The 22,021-nt window shown below is 51.6% G+C and overlaps 1 protein-coding gene across 1 annotated transcript in view; it reads left to right on the top strand.

Moving 5' to 3' along the window:
- The window catches only part of nudt18 (nudix (nucleoside diphosphate linked moiety X)-type motif 18), a 15,128-nt gene extending 886 nt beyond the window's left edge, over positions 1-14,242 (top strand). The window contains exons 2-5 of the mRNA XM_060856511.1: positions 2,702-2,814; positions 2,919-3,185; positions 8,914-9,127; positions 13,623-14,242. Of these exons, the coding sequence (XP_060712494.1) occupies positions 3,036-3,185; positions 8,914-9,127; positions 13,623-14,224 (966 nt within the window). The 5' untranslated portion in view covers positions 2,702-2,814; positions 2,919-3,035 and the 3' untranslated portion in view covers positions 14,225-14,242. The remainder of the gene's footprint in view (positions 1-2,701; positions 2,815-2,918; positions 3,186-8,913; positions 9,128-13,622) is intronic.
- The last annotated feature ends 7,779 nt before the right edge of the window (positions 14,243-22,021 follow it).

Genomic DNA, 22,021 nt, shown 5'->3' with positions numbered 1-22,021 from the left:
CACCCCCACCCCCATCCTCCCCCTCCTCCACCATCCATCCACCCTGTCCCCACCCCCACCCCCATCCCCACCCCCAACCCCACCCTTCCCCTCGTCCACCACCCATCTACTCTGTCCCCATCCCCACCCAACCCCAACCCCATTCCCATCACATCCTCATCCCATCTTGTCCCCGTCCTCATCCCGTCCACATACCACCCCCCGTCTCTGTCCCCACCCCATCCCCACTCTGACCTCACCCCAGTCCTCGTCCTTGTCCCTGTCCCCATCTCCTTTACTCTGGTGATGGCCCTCTGGTCCTCTGGAATGTGTGACGCCCCCATCCCCTTGACTCTGAGGTAATAGCCCTCTGGGATGTGTGACCCCCCCCCCCCCCCCCCCCCAATCCCTATCCCCATCCCTTCACTCTGAGGTGATGGCCCTCTGGTCCTCTTGAATGTGTGACCCCCCCTCATCCCCATCCCCTTCGTTGAGGGGATGGCCCTCTTGTCCAAGGCTGTTCCACTGGGTGAAGCAGTATCCTTTGGGATACAACTCATCCGATCCCCCATAAGACACCAGACCCACGGCCGTGTTCTTGACCCTGATCGTCTAGAGAAGGCAATGACAGATGAGTGACAGAGCGTGCATCAAGGAAACAGACCCTTCGGTCCAACTCGCCCATACCGACCAGACATCTCAAACTGATCTAGCCCTGTTTGCCAGCACTGGGCCTATTCCCTCCAAACCCTTCCTGTTCATGCACCTATCCAGGTGCCTTTAAAATGTTGTAATATTACCAGCCCCCACTTCCTCGTTCCATGCATGTATCACCAACTGCATTAAAAAGTTCCCCCTTTGATCCTTTTTATCTTTATCCCCCCTTACCTTAAACCTCTAGTTTTGGACTCCCCCACCCTATCCGTGTCCCACATCATTTTATCAACCTTGAAAACCCTCCCTCCTGCACCATCCCTGCAGTCACGTGTTCAGCCCCGCACTCTCCCTGTTCCTCACTTCACCAGCACGTGGCACAGGCAACAGACCACAGATAACAACAATGTGTGCAGGAGGGTTTTCTGACACAGTACGTAGACAGGCCGACAAGGGGCGATGCCATATTGGATTTGGGGCTGGGTAATGAACCTGGTCAGGGGTGTTAGATTTGGAGGTAGGTGAGCACTTTGGCAATAGTGACCATAATTCGGTTAGGTTTACAAGAACAATGGACAGGGATAGGTGTATACCACAGGGAAACAGGTAGAACTGGGGGAAAGGCAATTATGATGCGATTCGGCAAGATTTAGGATTCATAGGATGGGGAAGGAAACTGCAGGGGATGGACACACTTGAAATGTGGAGCTTATTCAAGGAACAGCTACTCGTAAGTATATACCTACCAGGCAGTGAGGTATTTGTTGAGAGAGAGAGCCATGGTTTACTAAAGAAGTTAGCACTGCTGCCTCACAGCGCCAGAGACCCGGGTTCAGTTCCCACCTCAGGCGACTGACTGTGTGGAGTTTGCACGTTCTCCCCGTGTCTGCGTGGGTTTCCTCCGGGTGCTCCGGTTTCCTCCCACAGTCCAAAGATGTACGGGTCAGGTGAATTGGCCATGCTAAATTGCCCACAGTGTCAGGTAAGGGGTATGGGTGGGTTGCGCTTCGGCGGGTCAGTGTGGACTTGTTGGGCCGAAGGGCCTGTTTCCACACTGTAAGTAATCTAAGTTGAAGCTCTTGTCAAGAGGAAGAGGAAGGCTTATGTGTGGATGAGCCATGAAGGCTCAGTTAGGGAGCTTGAGAGTTGTAAGTTAGCCAGAAAAGATCTAAAGAGAGACCAAAGAAGAGCCCGGGAGGGGACATGAGAAGTTGTTGGCAGATAGGATCAAGGTAAAACCCTCAGGCTTTTTACAGGTATAACAGGAATAAAAGAATGACAAGAGTAAGATTAGGGCCAATCAAAGTCAGAGACATGTACAGCACGGAAACAGACCCTTCGGTCCAACCCCTCCATGCCGACCCAGATATCCAACCCAAACTTGTCCCACCTGCCAGCACCCGGCCCATATCCCTCCAAACCCTTCCTATTCATATCCCCATCCAAATGCCTCTTAAATGTTGCAGTTGTACCAGCCTCAACCACTTCCTCTGGCAGCTCATTCCATACACGTACCACCCTCTGTGTGAAAAAGTTGCCCCTTAGGTCTCTTGTAAATCTTTCCCCCTCTCATCCTAAACCTATGCCCCTCTAGTTCTGGACTCCCCCACCCCAGGGAAAAGACTTTGTCTATTTATCCTATCCATGTCCCTCATAAACGGTGGAACGGTAAATCTGTGTGTTGACGAGAGCCTGAAGTGTGTGATCTGGAGATGTTGCCGGTCCCGTGATGTTGTTGCTTGCAATATCTCTGTGGCAGTTGGTCTGAAAGACCAATCCCGCCCCTCTCCCCCAACCAAGGGAGGCCAACACAAGCGGTGCCAACCATGAGAACAGGATCCCGATCTCGCCCTTCGGCACGTGGGTCGTGCTGCACCGTTCAGTCCAATTCTGGCTGTTCCTCACCCACGATGCGGTGGGATTGTTCGGCTGGTCGGGCTCGGTAGAGAGACTGTGAACAGTGAGCAGTGATGCAGGAGCGTCTCTCTCTCTCTCTGGTACTTGCGTTTAGGCCAATCTAACTGCTGATCGTCCACTGCTAATTGACCTGCATTCTCCCCTCTTAAAGGTGCGAGCTGTTATGGGATAGCTATCGGCTGCAAGAATCCTGGTGGAACCTTGGCTTTATGGAACAGGGGTGCTGAGTCGGATTGTCTCGGCTGATGCCCTGATTGAGATTAGGTAAGCTGGTACCCTCGGATTCTGTCTGGCTTTGTGGAGACTCACTGGGCGATGAGATGTGACAGGCTTTTAACAGGCCTTTTCCATGTTCCCTTCCAAACTAGTCTCCGAACATCCGCGCAGCACACTGTTTCCAGGTGGTGACCCACTGTTTCCAGGTGGTGACCCACTCTTTCTCAAGGGCGACTTGCTTGAAGAATGCCCTTGCTAGTCCCGGAGACATGGACTCGCTGGAAGCTCAGCTGGAGCTGCTTCTGAAGGGAGGGGGCATCGAGGTGCAGGGCTACGACTCTCCCCTGGAGGACGTGGTGCCGGTGACTGTGCGGAAGACCGTCTGCTACATCGTCGCTGCAGTCATCCTGAACGAGCAGGTAAGAGGGGACCGCCTCACTGACCCGCAGCCCCGGTCGCCTCAGGCCTGACAGGGAACACCGTCTCGATCTGCGTGGGCCCGTGGTATCCCCCCCTCCTGGACCTGTGTGTCCGGGGCGCAGCTTCGCTCCTTGGAAGCCACACACAAAGTTTTGTGAACTGAGAGGGAGACAGACATCCAGAGGTCGGAGAAATGGGCAGACCGGGTGAATGGGGAGGTTTTCCACACTCTTCCGATTGTAAACGGGCAATCCTGGAGCTGGGGGGGGAGGGGAGGGGAGGGGAGGGGAGGGAGGGGGTACAGTTATCAGGGGCACCTTGACAAAACGGTGGCTGAGGCACACAGCATCTTGCGAAGAGGGACACAGTGTCAAACCACAACACTCTGGATGCTGGAAGTCGGAAACAAACACAGACAAACACTGGGGAGACACAGCAGGTCAGGCAGCACCCGAGGAGAGACAAACAGAGGGAACATTTTGAGGTCAGTGTGTCTTGTTCAGAACTGAGTCATCCTTCCAAAGAGAAAAAAAAACCCACATTTGTTTGGCTCAGTGGTGAGCACTACAGCCTCACAGCGCCAGAGACCACGGTTCAGTTCCAGCCTCGGGTGACTGTCTGTGTGGGGTTTGCACATTCTCCCCCGTGTCTGTGTGGGTTTCCTACGCGTGCTCCCACAGTCCAAAGATGTGCAGGTTAGGGTGGATTGGCCATGCTAAATTACCCACAGTGTTCAGGGATGTACAGGTTAGGGTGGATTGGCCATGCTAAATCACCTCATAGTGCTCAGGGATGTGCAGGTTAGGGTGGATTGGCCATGCTAAATTACCCATAGTGCTCAGGGATGTGCAGGTTAGGGTGGATTGGCCATGCTAAATTACCCATAGTGCTCAGGGATGTGCAGGTTAGGGTGGATTGGCCATGCTAAATCACCTCATAGTGCTCAGGGATGTGCAGGTTAGGGTGGATTGGTCATGCTAAATTACCCACAGTGTTCAGGGATGTGCAGGTTAGGGTGGATTGGCCATGCTAAATTACCCATAGTCCTCAGGGATGTGCAGGTTAGGGTGGATTGGCCATGCTAAATTACCCATAGTTCTCAGGGATGTGCAGGTTAGGGTGGATTGGCCATGCTAAATTACCCCATAGTGTTCAGGGATGTGCAGGTTAGGGTGGATTGGCCATGCTAAATTACCCATAGTGCTCAGGGATGTGCAGGTTAGGGTGGATTGGCCATGCTAAATTACCCCATAGTGCACCAGGATGTGCGGGTTAGGGTGGATAGGCCATGCTAAATTACCCACAGTGTTCAGGGATGTGCAGTCTAGGGTGGATTAGTCATGCTAAATTACCCATAGTGTTCAGGGATGTGCAGGTTAGGGTGAATTGGCCATGCTAAATTACCCATAGTGCTCAGGGATGTGCAGGTTAGGATGCATTGGCCATGCTAAATTACCCATAGTGCTCAGGGATGTGCAGGTTAGGGTGGATTGGCCATGCTAAATTACCCATAGTGCTCACGGATGTGCAGGTTAGGATGCATTGGCCATGCTAAATTACCCATAGTATTCAGGGATCTGCTGGTTCGGGTGGATTGGCCATGCTAAATTACCCATAGTGCTCAGGGATGTGCAGGTTTGGGCGGATTGGCCATGCTAAAGTACCCATAGTGCTCAGGGATGTGCAGGTTAGGGTGAATTGGCCGTGCTAAATTACCCATAGTGCTCAGGGATGTGCAGGTTAGGGTGGATTGGCCATGCTAAATTACCCACTGCGTTCAGGGATGTGCAGGTTAGGGTGGATTGGCCATGCTAAATTACCCATAGTGTTCAGGGATGTGCAGGTTAGGGTGGATTGGTCATGCTAAATTACCCACAGTGTTCAGGGATGTGCAGGTTAGGGTGGATTGGCCATGCTAAATTACCCATAGTGTTCAGGGATGTGCAGGATAGGATGCATTGGCCATGCTAAATTACCCTTAGTGTTCAGGGATGTGCAGGTTAGGGTGGATTGGCCTTGCTAAATTACCCATAGTGCTCAGGGATGTGCAGGTTAGGGTGGATTGGCCATGCTAAATCACCTCATAGTGCTCAGGGATGTGCAGGTTAGGGTGGATTGGCCATGCTAAATCACCTCATAGTGCTCAGGGATGTGCAGGTTAGGGTGGATTGGTCATGCTAAATCACCTCATAGTGCTCAGGGATGTGCAGGTTAGGGTGGATTGGCCATGTTAAATTACCCATAGTGTTCAGGGATGTACAGGTTAGGGTGGATTGGCCATGCTAAATTACCCATAGTCCTCAGGGATGTGCAGGTTAGGGTGGATTGGCCATGCTAAATTACCCATAGTTCTCAGGGATGTGCAGGTTAGGGTGGATTGGCCATGCTAAATTACCCCATAGTGTTCAGGGATGTGCAGGTTAGGGTGGATTGGCCATGCTAAATTACCCATAGTGCTCAGGGATGTGCAGGTTAGGGTGGATTGGCCATGCTAAATTACCCCATAGTGCACCAGGATGTGCGGGTTAGGGTGGATAGGCCATGCTAAATTACCCACAGTGTTCAGGGATGTGCAGTCTAGGGTGGATTAGTCATGCTAAATTACCCATAGTGCTCACGGATGTGCAGGTTAGGATGCATTGGCCATGCTAAATTACCCATAGTATTCAGGGATCTGCTGGTTCGGGTGGATTGGCCATGCTAAATTACCCATAGTGCTCAGGGATGTGCAGGTTTGGGCGGATTGGCCATGCTAAAGTACCCATAGTGCTCAGGGATGTGCAGGTTAGGGTGAATTGGCCGTGCTAAATTACCCATAGTGCCCAGGGATGTGCAGGTTAGGGTGGATTGGCCATGCTAAATTACCCACTGCGTTCAGGGATGTGCAGGTTAGGGTGGATTGGCCATGCTAAATTACCCATAGTGTTCAGGGATGTGCAGGTTAGGGTGGATTGGTCATGCTAAATTACCCACAGTGTTCAGGGATGTGCAGGTTAGGGTGGATTGGCCATGCTAAATTACCCATAGTGTTCAGGGATGTGCAGGATAGGATGCATTGGCCATGCTAAATTACCCTTAGTGTTCAGGGATGTGCAGGTTAGGGTGGATTGGCCTTGCTAAATTACCCATAGTCCTCAGGGATGTGCAGGTTAGGGTGGATTGGCCGTGCTAAATTACCCATAGTTCTCAGGGATGTGCAGGTTAGGGTGGATTGGCCATGCTAAATTACCAACAGTGCTCAGGGATGTGCAGGTTAGGGTGGATTGGCCATGCTAAATTACCCCATAGTGCTCAGGGATGTGCAGGTTAGGGTGGATTGGCCATGCTAAATTACCCATAGTGCTCAGGGATGTGCAGGTTAGGGTGGATTGGCCATGCTAAATTACCCCATAGTGCACCAGGATGTGCGGGTTAGGGTGGATAGGCCATGCTAAATTACCCACAGTGTTCAGGGATGTGCAGGTTAGGGTGGATTGGCCATGCTAAATTACCCCATAGTGCACCAGGATGTGCAGTTTAGGGTGGATTGGTCATGCTAAATTACCCATAGTGTTCAGGGATGTGCAGGTTAGGGTGGATTGGCCATGCTAAATTACCCATAGTGCTCAGGGATGTGCAGGTTAGGGTGGATTGGCCATGCTAAATTACCCATAGTGCTCACGGATGTGCAGGTTAGGATGCATTGGCCATGCTAAATTACCCATAGTATTCAGGGATCTGCTGGTTCGGGTGGATTGGCCATGCTAAATTACCCATAGTGCTCAGGGATGTGCAGGTTTGGGTGGATTGGCCATGCTAAATTACCCATAGTGCTCACGGATGTGCAGGTTAGGGTGAATTGGCCATGCTAAATTACCCATAGTGCTCAGGGATGTGCAGGTTAGGGTGGATTGGCTGTGCAAAATTACCCATAGTGCTCAGGGATGTGCAGGTTAGGGTGGATTGGCCATGCTAAATTACCCCATAGTGCTCAGGGATGTGCAGGTTAGGGTGGATTGGCCATGCTAAATTACCCATAGTGCTCAGGGATGTGCAGGTTTGGGCGGATTGGCCATGCTAAATTACCCATAGTGCTCAGGGATGTGCAGGTTTGGGCGGATTGGCCATGCTAAATTACCCATAGTGCTCAGGGATGTGCAGGTTAGGGTGGATTGGCCATGCTAAATTACCCATAGTGCTCAGGGATGTGCAGGTTAGGGTGGATTGGCCATGCTAAATTACCCCATAGTGCTCAGGGATGTGCAGGTTAGGGTGGATTGGCCATGCTAAATTACCCATAGTGCTCAGGGATGTGCAGGTTTAGGCGGATTGGCCATGCTAAATTACCCATAGTGCTCAGGGATGTGCAGGTTAGGATGAATTGGCCATGCTAAATTACCCATAGTGCTCAGGGATGTGCAGGTTAGGGCGGATTGGCCATGCTAAATTACCCATAGTGCTCAGGGATGTGCAGGTTAGGGTGAATTGGCCATGCTAAATTACCCATAGTGCTCAGGGATGTGCAGGTTAGGGTGGATTGGCCATGCTAAATTACCCCATAGTGCTCAGGGATGTGCAGGTTAGGGTGGATTGGCCATGCTAAATTACCCATAGTGCTCAGGGATGTGCAGGTTAGGGTGAATTGGCCATGCTAAATTACCCATAGTGCTCAGGGATGTGCAGGTTAGGGTGGATTGGCCATGCTAAATTACCCATAGTGCTCAGGGATGTGCAGGTTAGGGTGGATTGGCCATGCTAAATTACCCATAGTGCTCAGGGATGTGCAGGTTAGGGTGGATTGGCCATGCTAAATTACCCATAGTGCTCAGGGATGTGCAGGTTAGGGTGGATTGGCCATGCTAAATTACCCATAGTGCTCAGGGATGTGCAGGTTAGGGTGGATTGGCCATGCTAAATTACCCATAGTGCTCAGGGATGTGCAGGTTAGGGTGGATTGGCCATGCTAAATTACCCATAGTGCTCAGGGATGTGCAGGTTAGGGTGGATTGGCCATGCTAAATTACCCCATAGTGTTCAGGGATGTGCAGGTTAGGGTGGATTGGCCATGCTAAATTACCCCATAGTGTTCAGGGATGTGCAGGTTAGGGTGGATTGGCCATGCTAAATTACCCTCGTAGTGTTCAGGGATGTGCAGGTTAGGTGCATTAGCCAAGGGAAATGCAGAGTCCGAGGGAATGGGTCTGTGTGGGTTACTTTTTGGAGGGTCCGTGTGGACTTGTTGGGCCAAAGGGCATGTTTTCTCACTGTCGGGATTCTGTGATTTGTACTCAGCTGGTCAGTCTGCTGTTTGCACAGCATGCTTCCAGAAGGAGGTGCCTGGCTGGGAGGGAAATTCCTGGATAGATTGGACTGTTGTCCCTGGGGTCAAGAAGGCTGATGACTGATTTGGTGTTGAAAATAGTGAGGGGGCTTGGACGGAGCAGAGGGGGAGAAAGTGTCCCCCCTTGGCTGGAGGGAGAGAACCAGCAGTGTGGATGAACTCTGACCGATGTCGAGCTCCATGTCGGACAGGAATCGTTCACACAGATGGCTGCGCATCCCAGTGTACACTGGACAAACACCTCACTGTGTGCTGATGTGGGGGGAGGGGGTCCTGTCAAACAGTGACCCCACCCCCACCTTCCCCCCCCCCCCCCCCCCCCCCCCCCCCCCCCCCGCCCGCACTGCGGCTTGTACCTGTTCCCCCTGCAGCGTTGCAGACCGTGCGAGTGACCTTTCTCGTTTCAGAAGGAGGTGGTGATGATGCAGGAGGCCAAGCCAGACTGCTACGGCAAGTGGTATTTGCCGGCGGGGAGGATCGAGCAGAAGGAAAGCATCGTGCAGGCGGTGAAGAGAGAGGTCCTGGAGGAAACCGGCCTGGAGTGTGAGCCGTCCACCCTGCTGAGCGTGGAGGAGAGGGGTCCCCGCTGGATTCGCTTTGTCTTCATGGCCACGGTCACAGGTTTGTATTTCTCTTTCAGTGCCGAGGAACTGTGAAGTCTGGGGCTGTGCAGATCACTGTCAGGTTACTGTGTGGAAACAGGCCCAACACTGACCCTCCGAACAGTAACCCACCCAGACCCATTCCCCAACCCTGACTCATGCACCGAACCTCCACATCCTTGAACACGAATTTCCCATGGCCAGTTCACCTGAACCTGCACATCTTTGGGCTGTGAGAGGCAACCCACTGGGACAGAGGGAGAATGTGCAAACTCCACACACACAGAGAGTCACCCGAGGCTGGAATCGGACCCGGGTCCCTGGCGCTGTGAGGCAGCAGTGCTAACCACTGAGTCACACTTGACAGAGGGAAGTGTCGCGCATTGTGATCAGAAGGACAGTCTTAAACAGGGGAATACAATTCAAAAGTTGCTCCTGCAGCAGAATGACCTGGATGTGTCGATTCAGAGATCACTGAAAGTGGAAGAGCGCAGTTAATAAAACAGACACCATCCTCAGCTTTATCAATAGGGGCCTCGGGTTCAAGGTGATGTTGATCTTGTCCAAGACACTTGTTCGACCCTGGCCATTTGTGGACGTCATTTTCTTGGAAAGATGTGAACACATTGGAGTGAGATTGCAGACGAGATCGACAAGCCGAGTTCCAGGGATGAGAAACCTCAGTTACTGGGGGAGATTGAAGACGTCGGGACTGTTCGCCGTGGAGAGGAGGCGGCTGAGAGGGAGATATGGTCAAGGTCTCCAAAATCATGGGGCGGGCTGGAGATGGAGAGGGAGGGGCTGCTCCTGGTTGTAAAAGGGACAAGAACGAGGAGGGGCATGGAGTTAATGTGAGGTGCAAATGAGGTGAGGGGGTTGTGAGAGAGAACTCTCTCACCCTGCGAGTGGTTAGGCTGTGGAAACGTGAGGGAGGCAGCTTCACTCGAGGCATTGGAGAGAGACATCAGAGGGGTATTGGGGAGAGACATGCTGAGGAGAAAATGAGGACTGCAGATGCTGGAGATCAGAGCTGAAACTGTGTTGCTGGAAAAGCGCAGCAGGTCAGGCAGCATCCTCAGGAATCCTGAGGAAGGGCTTATGTCCGAAACGTCGAATCTCCTGTTGCTTGGATGCTGCCTGACCTGCTGCGCTTTTCCAGCAGAGACATGCCGAGCTGGGCTATGGAGAAAAGGTTGACATTAGACAGTATGAACGCTGTGGGCCGAATGGCCCCCTCCTCTGCCATATCCGTTCTGTGATTCTGAGCAGTGTGTGAGTGTCTCACAGGGGAACTCCCAACCTCAGGGTCGACATCAACGCCGATGGGTTTTCAGACTGGGACAACGTCACACTGGAGTGACCGAGTCATTTCCTTGAGGGAGATCAGGCAGGAAATGTGTCCAGATGAGCGAGTCGCAGAGCCTTTGTGTTGTGGATAATGTTGGACACGGTTCCTGTCAGCAGTGACCGCCACATTGTTGGGTTGTCTGGTCGCAATGTCACAATATTTGCACCGATGATTCACATCGTACAGGAAAGGCCTTTCAGCCCACAATGTGCCAACACGACAGCAGATTCAACTCTGCTTAACCTTCTGTCCACCCCTGGCCCACATCCCTTCATCTTTTGCATATTCATGTACTCATCCAAAAGTCCCTGCAACACCCCCCACCTCCCCCATCCCTGGCAGCACGTTCCACACTCCTCCCACTCTCTGTGTCAAAACAAAACGAACCCCTCACAACTCCTTTGAATCCTTCCTCCCCTCACCTTAGACGCGTTCGCCTGAAGGTTAGACGTTTCAACTCCAGATAAAAGATTCCAACCGTCAACTTGATCAATGCACCTAGTTATTTTCTAAACTTCTATCAAGTCACCCCTCAGCCTCCTCTGCTTCAGAGAAAACAGCCTGAGTTTTTCCAGCCTCTCCTTGTAGCTCAGACCCTCTATGTCCAGGCAGCGTCCTGGTGAACCCCTTCCGCGCCCTCCCCAAAGTACCCTCTGTCACAGGGTCACGGCAGCCTTCCTGTCATGTGGTGACCAGAATTGAATGCAATTCTTGAAATGTGGCCAAACTGAAGTCTTAGAAAGCAGCGAGATGTACTCTTCTACTCAACTTGCTGACCAGCAAAGGAACACATGCCATACACCTTTCAGAGTCCACAATGTGTGACCTCACACCACACTGAACCACGTTGGGTGTCACGATGGCTCAGTGGTTCGCACTGCTGCCTCACAGCACCAGGGACCTGGGTTCGACTCGTACCTCAGGCGACTGTTTGTGTGGAGTTTGCACATTCTCCCTGTGGGTTTCCTCCGGGTGCTCTGGTTTCCTCCCACAGTCCAAACATGTGCAGGTCAGGGTGAATTGGACATGCTAAATTACCCGCAGTGTTCGGTGCATTAGTCAGCTCCACCCTTGACCCAGGCGCTCCTTAATAGGATGAGGAGAATTCAGATATAATACCGAGCTAGAGTTAACAGTGAGCACCCCCCCCACCCACACCTGAGTATATTTGGTAGTATCAATACCATGTATAAACATATATAACTATAAAATTACAACTTCAACAAATTATAATTAAATATAATAATATAAAATAGCAAGGGAAAATAACCCCACTCCTAGAGGCAAAAATAAAATAGAATAAGGTAACCACCTCTCCCCACCAACATTAACTAAACCCCCCGGTTTATATATATATATATATATATATATATACACACATATATACACATACACGCATACACACATATATGTACATACACACATACATACGTATAATAATAAAATTTTAAAAAAACCCTAAGGGGGGGAGAAAATCGTTAAATGGAGAGCAAATAAATAATTCCCTCTCCCCCCCCCCCCCAAGATAATAATGAACAGTAAGATAGGAAAAAGAAAAAAGGAGGGGGGATATAAATTGGAGTGGGGAAAAGGCAAGCCAACATACATTGTCTCTTACGACTTATTTAAGAGAGTCCAAAAAATTCCTTAGCCTTTTCTGGCGATCTAAAATTATACCCAGATCCTTCGTGGTTAAAACATAGCGTCGCTGGGTAGTGTAAGGTGTATTGAGTATTTGAATCCCTTAAACACTTCTTCACCTCATCGAATGCCTTCCTCCTTCGGGCCAGAGCCGGGGAGAAGTCCTGAAATAACATGATCTTGGATCCTTTATAGATCATGGCTTTAGGATCTTTTCCAAGATTTCTAGAGGCATCTAGGAGTATCTGCCTCTCCCTATAGCTCTGCAGCCGGAACAGGACCGGGCGTGGGCGCTGGTTTGAGCCAGGCCCGCGTATTGCGACCCGGTAGGCCCATTCTACCCACACCTGGCCTGATCCAGCCTCCAGATCCAAACATTGTGGCAGCCACTGCTCCAGGAATGCTGTGAGCTGGCCTTTCTCTTCCCGTTCGGGAAGGCCCAGCAAACGAATATTTTTTCGGCGACCTCGATTATCGAGGTCGTCGATGTAATTCTCTAAGGTCCGGACTCGCTGCTCGAGAGCCCGGACCTGATCCGCGGCTGATTGAGCTGCAGTCTCGGAGGTCGCGGCCTTTAACTCTGCCCCTCCGACTCGCCGCTCGGGTTCCTGGATGTCTCGGCCGTGCTTCTGCAGCTCGGCCGAGAGTGATTCCCAGCGATGTCGGGACTCTTCGATAAACGCGTCGATCTTCGCATCCAGCTTGGTAATCATCTCCACAAGGCTTGTTACCATCGGTAAGTCCCCCGGGGCGGCTATGGACGCCTCAGCTGCAGCTGGAGAGGGTGGGGGAGGGATTCCTGCTTGCTGAGAGCTGTGGGCTCTCCTCCCTTTAGTCATTTTTCCTAAGAGATTAGATTATTTAAATTTAATACTACCAAACAACTAATTATATTAAATAAGAGCTATTTTAGATGATTTGGTGAGTGTGGTGGGGGTGGGAGATCCACTTTGCCCAAGTCTTGGAAGGAGCACTGTAGGCTCAGACTTGCTGAGTCGCCGCCATCTTGAATCTCCCCCCCCATCTGCATTTTCAACAACCAGCCGACGGCCCGATACAGAACACCACTGGTCACGGACCTCCAGTCTGTCAAACACTCTTCCGTCACTCCCCTCTGGGCAAGCCAGTTCAGAATCCAGGTGGCCACACCACTGTGGACCTCTGCAGTGGCTCGTGAGGACACAAAGATTATTGGTCAAGGTCCCAGCAATCTCCTCTCTTGCCTCTGTCAGTCACCTGGGGGAACTAAGTGTACCATCAGGCCCTGGGGGACTTCTCCACCCTTCATGCCTTTCAAGAGACCCAACGCAACCGCTTTCCTGATCTCAGCGTGCTCCGCACGAAACTCAGGAACATTTCGGGCCACTCCCATATCCTCTGCCTCCACGCTCAAGTTCCTTCCTTTCACCTTGAGTGGTCCCTCGTTACCTGATGTCTGCCTTGAAAGATGGACGGTTTTCACCGCTGAGTGGGGGTTCACTTGTGGTGTCTGAGTGTGAAATTCCTGACGCGGTTGTGTTTGCAGGAGGAACTCTGAAGAGCACCTCGGAGAGCGATGCCGAGTCCTTGCAGGCCAAGTGGTGGGACCGAGTGTCGCCCCTTCCGCTCCGAGCCAGAGACATCTTAAATCTCATCTCCCTCGCCGTCAAGTACAAGGAGAAGGCGTCTCACCCGCTGACCGTTCCCATCGAGATGCCCTGCTCGCTCGTCTGCCACAGGGTGCTGGCGGCCTTCCTCAACAAGACCAACGACCTGTGGCTGCTGGCCAGCCACCAGGAGCGGCCCCACTTCCCCGTGACGGCCTGTGGCTCCTCCTCCGCCGAGCTGTCCTGCAGTGTCGAGGCGGCCATTCACAGACTAGGCCGGGAGTGCCTGAGGGAGGCGCGGCTCCGGGTGAAGACGCACGGCGTCCTGAGCCTGCAGCACACCGGCGCGGTCCCCGGCAAGGCCGATGGGGTCTGCTTCAACGTCCTGGTCACCGTCGCCCCCCTGGAGGGCGCGCACAGCCAGACCCCACCCGACGTCAGCAGCGGCCGGTACAGCTGGCACCGGATCGACAATGACGATTTGAAGATTCAGTTGCTGGAGAGGTTGTCCTTCGCTTCCCTTGTGCCGTTCTTAAATTAAAATCTGGTGGGAAACGAAGGCCTTTGTGTGGGTGCACTTGAGTCGGGCAGCTCTGAACATTGACGCTAGCCTCGGCATCACTCCCTTGAGTGAAAAGACCGAGAGGAGAGCAGAGAAAGCACCCCCTCCGAGTGTTTGGTGACAGGGACATCAGCATCACCTTTCGGTTGGCAGCAAACCGAGATGAGTGAGTGCGTGCGTGTGTGAGGGAGGGAGTGAGTGAATGGGTCCCCACTGAAAAGCTGACGTGGAGTTTGCAAGTAAGTGAATAAATGCCTGGTGCTTTGCTGTGGACAGATTTGAGTCAAGTCCCTCCCTTCCTGACCAGAAGCAGATTGTTCTTCCAATTTCCTGTCAAAGATTGAAAAACACCATCTGAATTTGTCCCGTTCCCCATAGTTCCGGACCCAGGTCTTCACAAGTACCACAATGGTGATGTTCAGTCAGTCAGTTCAAGCTTAAAGATTCAGCCGAGGAGGCCCAGATGACCGTGGCCTGGGTGGAAAAGGCATTCATGTGTGAAATCAGCTGGACGGGCTGAACGGCCTCATCCTATCTCTCCGTTTCACTACGTGAGGGAGTCAAAGGGGGAGATGGCAGCCTGGATTTGCAAAGCTAACCAGTAGTATTCAGAGTCGGGGGCAGTTCCTTCTCTTTCGACATCCTTTGGACTGAAGTGTGACTTGTGCTTTACAAAGGGGGGCTTTTGTTTTCAACTTGCAGAGAGAACAATTCGAGGGTTGGCAGCTGTCTTTCTCATTCACATGCCAGAGGATTTTCTGTTGTCGTCAGATTTGTCAGGAAAGGTGGTGTAGAGCAGCAGTTGTATCAAGGTAGTCAGAGAGATGGACAGCACAGACCCTTCGGTCCAACTCGTCCATGCTGACCAGATATCCCAACCCAAACTAGTCCCACCTGCCAGCACCCGGCCCATATTCCTCCAAACCCTTCCTATTCATATACCCATCCAAATATAGCAATTGTACCAGCCTCTACCACTTCCTCTGGCAGCTCATTCCAGACCCGCACTACCCTCTGTATGAAAATATTACCCCTTGGGTCTCATATCTTTCCCCTCTCACCCTCAACCCATGACCCTCTAGTTCTAGACTCCCCCACCCCAGGGAAGAGACTTTGTCTATTTATCCTATCCATGTCCTCCTGATTTTATAAGGTCACCCAACGCTCCAGGAAAACAGCCCCAGCCTGTTCAGCCTCTCCCTATAGCTCTAATCCTCCAACCCTGGCAACATCCTTGTAAATCTTTTCTGAACCCTTTCATGTTTCACAACATCCTTCTGTTAGGAAGGAGACCAGATTTGAAAGTAATATTCCAACAGTGGCCGAACCAATGTCCTGTCCAGCCGCAACATGACCTCCCAACTCCTGTACTCAATACTCTGACCAATAAAGGAAAGCATACCAAACGCCTTATTCACTATCCCATCTACCTGCAACTCCACTTGCAAGGATCTATGAACCTGCACTCCAAGGTCCCTTTGTTCAGCAACACTCCCTAGGACCTTACCATTAAATGTATAAGTCCTGCTGAGATTTGCTTTTCCAAAATGCAGCACCTCGCATTTATCTGAATTAAACTCCATCTGCCACTCCTCAGCCCATTGGCCCATCTGATCAAGATCCTGATGTAATCCTCTTCGCTGTCCACTACCCAAACGAAGGCACAGGTTATGCATTGGTCCCGCTCCTGAGTACATATGTACACTAGTGGGAACACCAGAGAGTATAAAATGGCTGGTTGTAAGTATGAATGAACATTCACGTTAGCTCTTTGATTGGAAAACAGGACCTTGTTTCGAAGTCGTGCATTCAGAAGTTGGGTCCTGTCTGTAGCTGGAGCTGAAAGTTGGGTTCAGTATTGGGGCGTGTGACCCAGACTCCTGGAAATGAGTTACCATTGAGTCAGTTTGGCCATGGCAGAGGGTAAGCGAGTGACGCATGGTCTCTTCAGGTTGGTGTATCAGCAGTTTTGGTGCATTGGGTTTTCTGTCACGGCTTCCATCGCAGCTCAAAACACCAAACTTAGTGTTCCAGTCTCATGAGGAGATACAGGAGCATTGACTGACTGATGTTGACCTCTGAGAAACTTGGCGAGGGTGACAGCTAAGTCCAGTTCGTGTGATGATTTAATGTGTCTTCAAAATAGCTGTTATGTGCCTTCAAATGGATTTTTTACTCTATTCATGACAGAATGCCTGTGTTTCTCAGCAGGGAACAGGCCCCTTTTTTTAAAAAAAAATTATTCCTGATTCCCACACCTTTCTGTGGGGTAATGCTGGAAAGATTCCCAGGCTCAACCGGGTCATGAACATGCCTTGCGTGGTCTTGACCCGGAGGGTCTGAACCCAGCCCTCTGCACTGCCCCCCCACCCCCATCAACGTGGGTCCTGAAGCCGTGATTCTCAGACCAGCTCCATTCCTGTTGCCCAGGACCTGACCTCCACCTCATCCCCCTCCCAGAAAGAGACTGGGCTTATTTCATCCAGTCTATGACTGGAGAGCTGCAAATGAGGTGTTGCTGAGTGCGTGAATGCATGATTGAATGTTGACTTGGACGTCTGAGTGAATAAATGGAGGTGCAGACAGCTGAGATGAGTAGATGTGTGAGTAAATGGGACTCCGCTATTGAAGAGCAGAAAGGGGTCAGAAAGCAGTCAACTACAGGGCAGTGAGCTCTCCTGTGGCAAGTACTACTCCCTAATCTTAGCAGGAAATCCGAATGTGATCAGGTTTTGTGAAAGCGAAGTCATGCTTGATTAAATCCGTTGGAGGTCTATGAGGAGGTAACGTGTGCTGTGGGCAAAGGGGAGCTGATGATGGTGTCCTCTCCTTGGCTAATCAGAAGGCATTCAACCAAGGGCTTCATCAAAGTTGATCACGTCCAGTCAGAGTCACGGTGCATCCAGGAATGAGCTGAGAGGGCTGGCCGTGAATGACCAGCTGGACAACGCCGGGGGAAATAAATATTGATGTTTTGAAAGTAGTTGACTTTAGGGAAGAGGAGATAAAGCTAAAGGTGAAAAAGTCTCCCAAGTCCTGATCAAGTGGGAATGCTGTGGGAAGTTGGGGAAGGAATGGCAGGGACGCTGAGCAGGAATGTTTGTGGCAGAAACACTGGACCGTGGGTCATGTTAAAGGAAGAGACTGCAGATGCTGGAATCCAGCGCAGGCTGGGAGAAGGCAGCAAGCCAGGCAGCAGCAGGAGGGGGGGAAAGCTACATTTCAGGCATTAACCCTTCTTCAGGACTGGGGGTTGGTGAAGGGGGAGCTGCAGGTAAAGGATGTGGTGGGGAGAGGGTGGTGAATCGATGCACAGGTCAAGGGTGCAACCCAGTGGTAACTCCCAGTTCCCCCCCCCCAGTACTTTCTCTTCACGATGGATGTGCAGTCCTTATGCACAGCCCAACCCCACAAGATGGCCTCCAGGTCTTCTGCTTCTTCCACTCCAACACACCTATCCAGTTCCCCCTCCACTGCCTCGCCGAATAGTCCACACCCTTAATAACTCCTCCCATTCCCTCCAATTCCAGGGCTTGGCCATGGGCACCCAGCTGGGCCCGAGCTACGCCTGCCTCTATGTCAAACAGTACTTCCACAGGCACTGCGACCCAACTCTTCCGCTGTTACATCAGTGAGTGCATCAGTGCAGCATCCTGCACCACAGGCTGAACTGGAGCAGTCCATCAGCTTCACCCACAGCTTCCACCCTGCCCTGCAAATTCCTCCGGTCCATCTCGGACACCTCCCTCTCCTTTCTGGACCTCACTGTTTCCATCTCCAGAGGGACATTTACGATAAACGGACAGATTCTCACAACTACGTGGACTCAACCTCCACCCACCCTCCTGGGAGAACTCCATCCCGTTCTCCCAATTCCTCTGCCTCATCTGCTCGGATGAGGAGATATTCCATTGGTGAGCATCCCAGATGTCCACCTATTTGGAACGATTTGCTTTTCCTCTCCCCATCATGCAGACAGCCCTCCATTGCCCATTCCACTGCTCTAACACCCCTGCCTCCAAACGCAATGCAGTCCCCCTTGTCCTCACCTCCCATCACACCACTCCCCCCATCCAACACATCATCCTCAAACAGGTCCACCATCTCCAACTAGCTGAAGAACATCTTCCCCTCCTCTCTGCCTTCGACAAAAAGTCCATTCCCTTCAACAAGCCTTGGTTTGCACCATTCTCCCCACCAATTCCCCCAAACCCCCAGATTCTCCGACAACCAGAAAAGATGCAAAACCTGCTGGTACACCCCACCTCCCCCTCACCTCCACCCAGGCCCCAAACAGTCCTTCCAGGTCAGAGAGGGGTTCATCTCCCTCTCCTCCAACCCAGTTTACTGCATCAGATGCTCCCGATGTGGGCTTCTCGACATCAGGGAGACCAAACGTAAACTCACCGCGTATCTCAGCCAGGCTCACAGGAGCCAACTGGACCTCCCAGTCCCCACCCATTTCAATTCCCCTTCCCGCTCCCTCTCCATCACCACCCTCCCAGTCCCCACCCATTTCAGTTCCCCTTCCCCCTCCCTCTCCATCACCACCCTCCCAGTCCCCACCCAGTTCAATTCCCCTTCCCCCTCCCTCTCCATCACCACCCTCCCAGTCCCCACCCATTTCAATTCCCCTTCCCCCTCCCTCTCCATCACCACCCTCCCAGTCCCCACCCAGTTCAATTCCCCTTCCCCCTCCCTCTCCATGACCACCCTCCCAGTCCCTGTCCATTTCAATTCCCCTTCCCCCTCCCTCTCCATGACCACCCTCCCAGTCCCCATCCATTTCAATTCCTCTTCCCAATCCCTCTCCATGACCAACCTCCCAGTCCCTGTCCATTTCAATTCCCCTTCCCCCTCCCTCTCCATGACCACCCTCCCAGTCCCCATCCATTTCAATTCCTCTTCCCAATCCCTCTCCATGACCAACCTCCCAGTCCCCACCCATTTCAATTCCTCTTCCCCCTCCCTCTCCATCACCACCCTCCCAGTCCCCACCCAGTTCAATTCCCCTTCCCCCTCCCTCTCCATCACCACCCTCCCAGTCCCCACCCATTTCAATTCCCCTTCCCCCTCCCTCTCCATCACCACCCTCCCAGTCCCCACCCAGTTCAATTCCCCTTCCCCCTCCCTCTCCATGACCACCCTCCCAGTCCCTGTCCATTTCAATTCCCCTTCCCCCTCCCTCTCCATGACCACCCTCCCAGTCCCCATCCATTTCAATTCCTCTTCCCAATCCCTCTCCATGACCAACCTCCCAGTCCCCACCCATTTCAATTCCTCTTCCCAATCCCTCTCCATGACCAACCTCCCAGTCCCCACCCATTTCAATTCCCCTTCCCACTCCCTCTCCATGACCACACTCCCAGTCCCCACCCATTTCAATTCCCCTTCCCACTCCCTCTCCATGACCACCCTCCCAGTCCCCGTCCATTTCAATTCCTCTTCCCAATCCCTCTCCATGACCATCCTCCCAGTCCCTGTCCATTTTAATTCCCCTTCCCACTCCCTCTCCGACATGACCATCGTTGGCCTCCTCCATTGCCGTAATGAACCAAACCACAAATTGGAGGAACAACACCCCATCCTCAGCCTGTGCAGCCGACAGCCTGGAGGACTGAACATTGAGTTCTCCAATTTCAAATAACCTCCCTTCCCATTCCCGAACCCCTTCCCTGACCCTCCTGCTCCCTGCCACTTACCAAATTAATTCCTCCCATTGAGCAACCTCTGCCTGTCTTCACCTATCCCCACTTCACCATCCGGCCCCCACCACCCCCTTTATCTGCACCTCCCCCTACACCCAACTCCAGTCCTGAAGAAGGCTTCCACCTGAACCGTCGACGTCCCCACCTCCTGATGCTGCCTGGCTTGCTGTGTTCTTCCAGCCTCCTGCCTATCCATTGTCAGGACGGCTGGAAGGGGAAGCCTGGGAACAGTGGATCTCTGAGTCGAACTTCGGTGGTGGGTAAGTTGTTGGAGGTGATTCTCGAAAGATTCACGTGTTTGGAGAGGCAAGGACTGACCTGGGTCAGTCTGCATGGCTTTGTTCCTGGGAAATCAGGTCTCACGATACGATCTTCAGGTTTTTGAGAACGTAAGATTGAGGGTCGAGCAGAAGAATTTATTTATTTGGACTTTGATGAGGTTCCCCGTGGTAAAGTCAGGTTTCAGGGTGAGCTTGCTAATTGGATTTAAAATTTACTTTATGGTGGGAGACACAGGGTTGTTTATTTTTTGGATTGGAGTCTAGTGACCAGTGGGGTTCCACAGGGATCGGTTCTGGGTCTATCTTTGTCATTTCTCTAAACGGTTTGGATGAGAATCTTGGAGGCGTAGTTACTGAGGGCATGAAGGTCAGTGGCAGAGTGGATGGTGAAGGGGGTTATCTCTGATTACAAAGGGATCTCGATCAGTTGGGCTGAGGAGTGGCAGATGGAGTTTAATTTGGCGAACTGAGAGGGGTTGTATTTTCTGTAAAAACAAACCGAACTTCTGTGAAGAGAGACCTCAGAGTTCACCTCCGTACTTCTTGGAAATTTGCGTCACATCTGGTGCAAGAGAGGATGGTGAAGGTTGTTCAGCACACTTGCCTTCACTGCTGAGGCCTGTGTGCGCAGTTCTGGTCTCCCCGCTACTTTTATTAAATGGGAGAATGGTCGGCCGAGACTTCCCACGCTGCTGCCGGCAATGTCGGGTTTGAGCTGGAGCTGTTTGGAATGTCAGAAGCTGAGGTTTACAGAGGTTTGTCAAATCACGAGGTGTGCAGATAAGGTGCCTTGTCTCTCGGGTGGAGGTTTCAAAACGAGGTGGCGTATTTTTAAGATCAGAAAGATTAGAATATGTCAGCAAAGGCTGTTTATTTTGGAATGAACTTCCAGAGGGAGTGATGGATGTGGGTGCATTTCTAATGTTTAAAATTTGCTGAGTACATGAAAAGGAACACTTGGAGGCAGGTGGGACAGGTTTTGCTTGAGATATGGTGGGCGTTGACTTTGTGAACGAAAAGGATCTGTTTCCATGCTCAATGACTCTGTGATTTTTGATCTCGTGTCAGTTTCAGGTCAGGCTGGGGAATGGTTGAGAGAGAGAACCTGCAGGAGCTGATATTCCCATCTGCTCCCTGATTGAGGAAGATGTGCTGAAGGATCTGATCCCGTGATGAGTGACTCTTAAAATAGTGATTGTGACGTCTGATGAAGTTTATCAGTAAAAGTGGAAGGTGGTGTATTTCAGGGGAAGGGAGGATCATCAAGCAGGGACAAACATGAAATACAGTTTAGGATTCAGAAATCAAATCTAGATAACTGGAAATTTTTTGGATGAGGGATACTTAACATATAAGTATTTCCCAAAAGCTCACCTTTTCAGGTATGTGTCTGGTGGCATGCAGTTTGAGGGCTTGGATAAGATCTGAAAGGTACTGAGTTCAAGTCCCAGGTAGGGCCTTAGACATAGCCTGAGAGAGGAAAGGTTAGCTCTAGTTTAATTTGGAGTGGTAGTGAACGAAGTGCTGAGTAAGATCAAATGTCAACTCTATGATAACTGTAGGGAGGGCCACCAGACGCTGCCAGGTTTTACTGCTCTTAACAAGAGAAAAACTTGCCAAAAAAAATATTGCGGGCCAGCTGGGATTTGAACCCAAACTCTCCAGCTTTACAAGCCCATTGCTTTTCCTCAGCACCACCAGGACTTTCACACTTACAAGGCTTCAGGTAGTAAACTTAACATTTCATTGAGTAGCACAACAGATAGATCTATCAGTTCAAAGACATT

The sequence above is a fragment of the Hemiscyllium ocellatum genome, chromosome 48 (genome assembly GCF_020745735.1).
Source record: "Hemiscyllium ocellatum isolate sHemOce1 chromosome 48, sHemOce1.pat.X.cur, whole genome shotgun sequence".
NCBI classification, from domain to species: domain Eukaryota; kingdom Metazoa; phylum Chordata; class Chondrichthyes; order Orectolobiformes; family Hemiscylliidae; genus Hemiscyllium; species Hemiscyllium ocellatum.
This window is presented reverse-complemented; position numbering and strand designations above follow the sequence as displayed.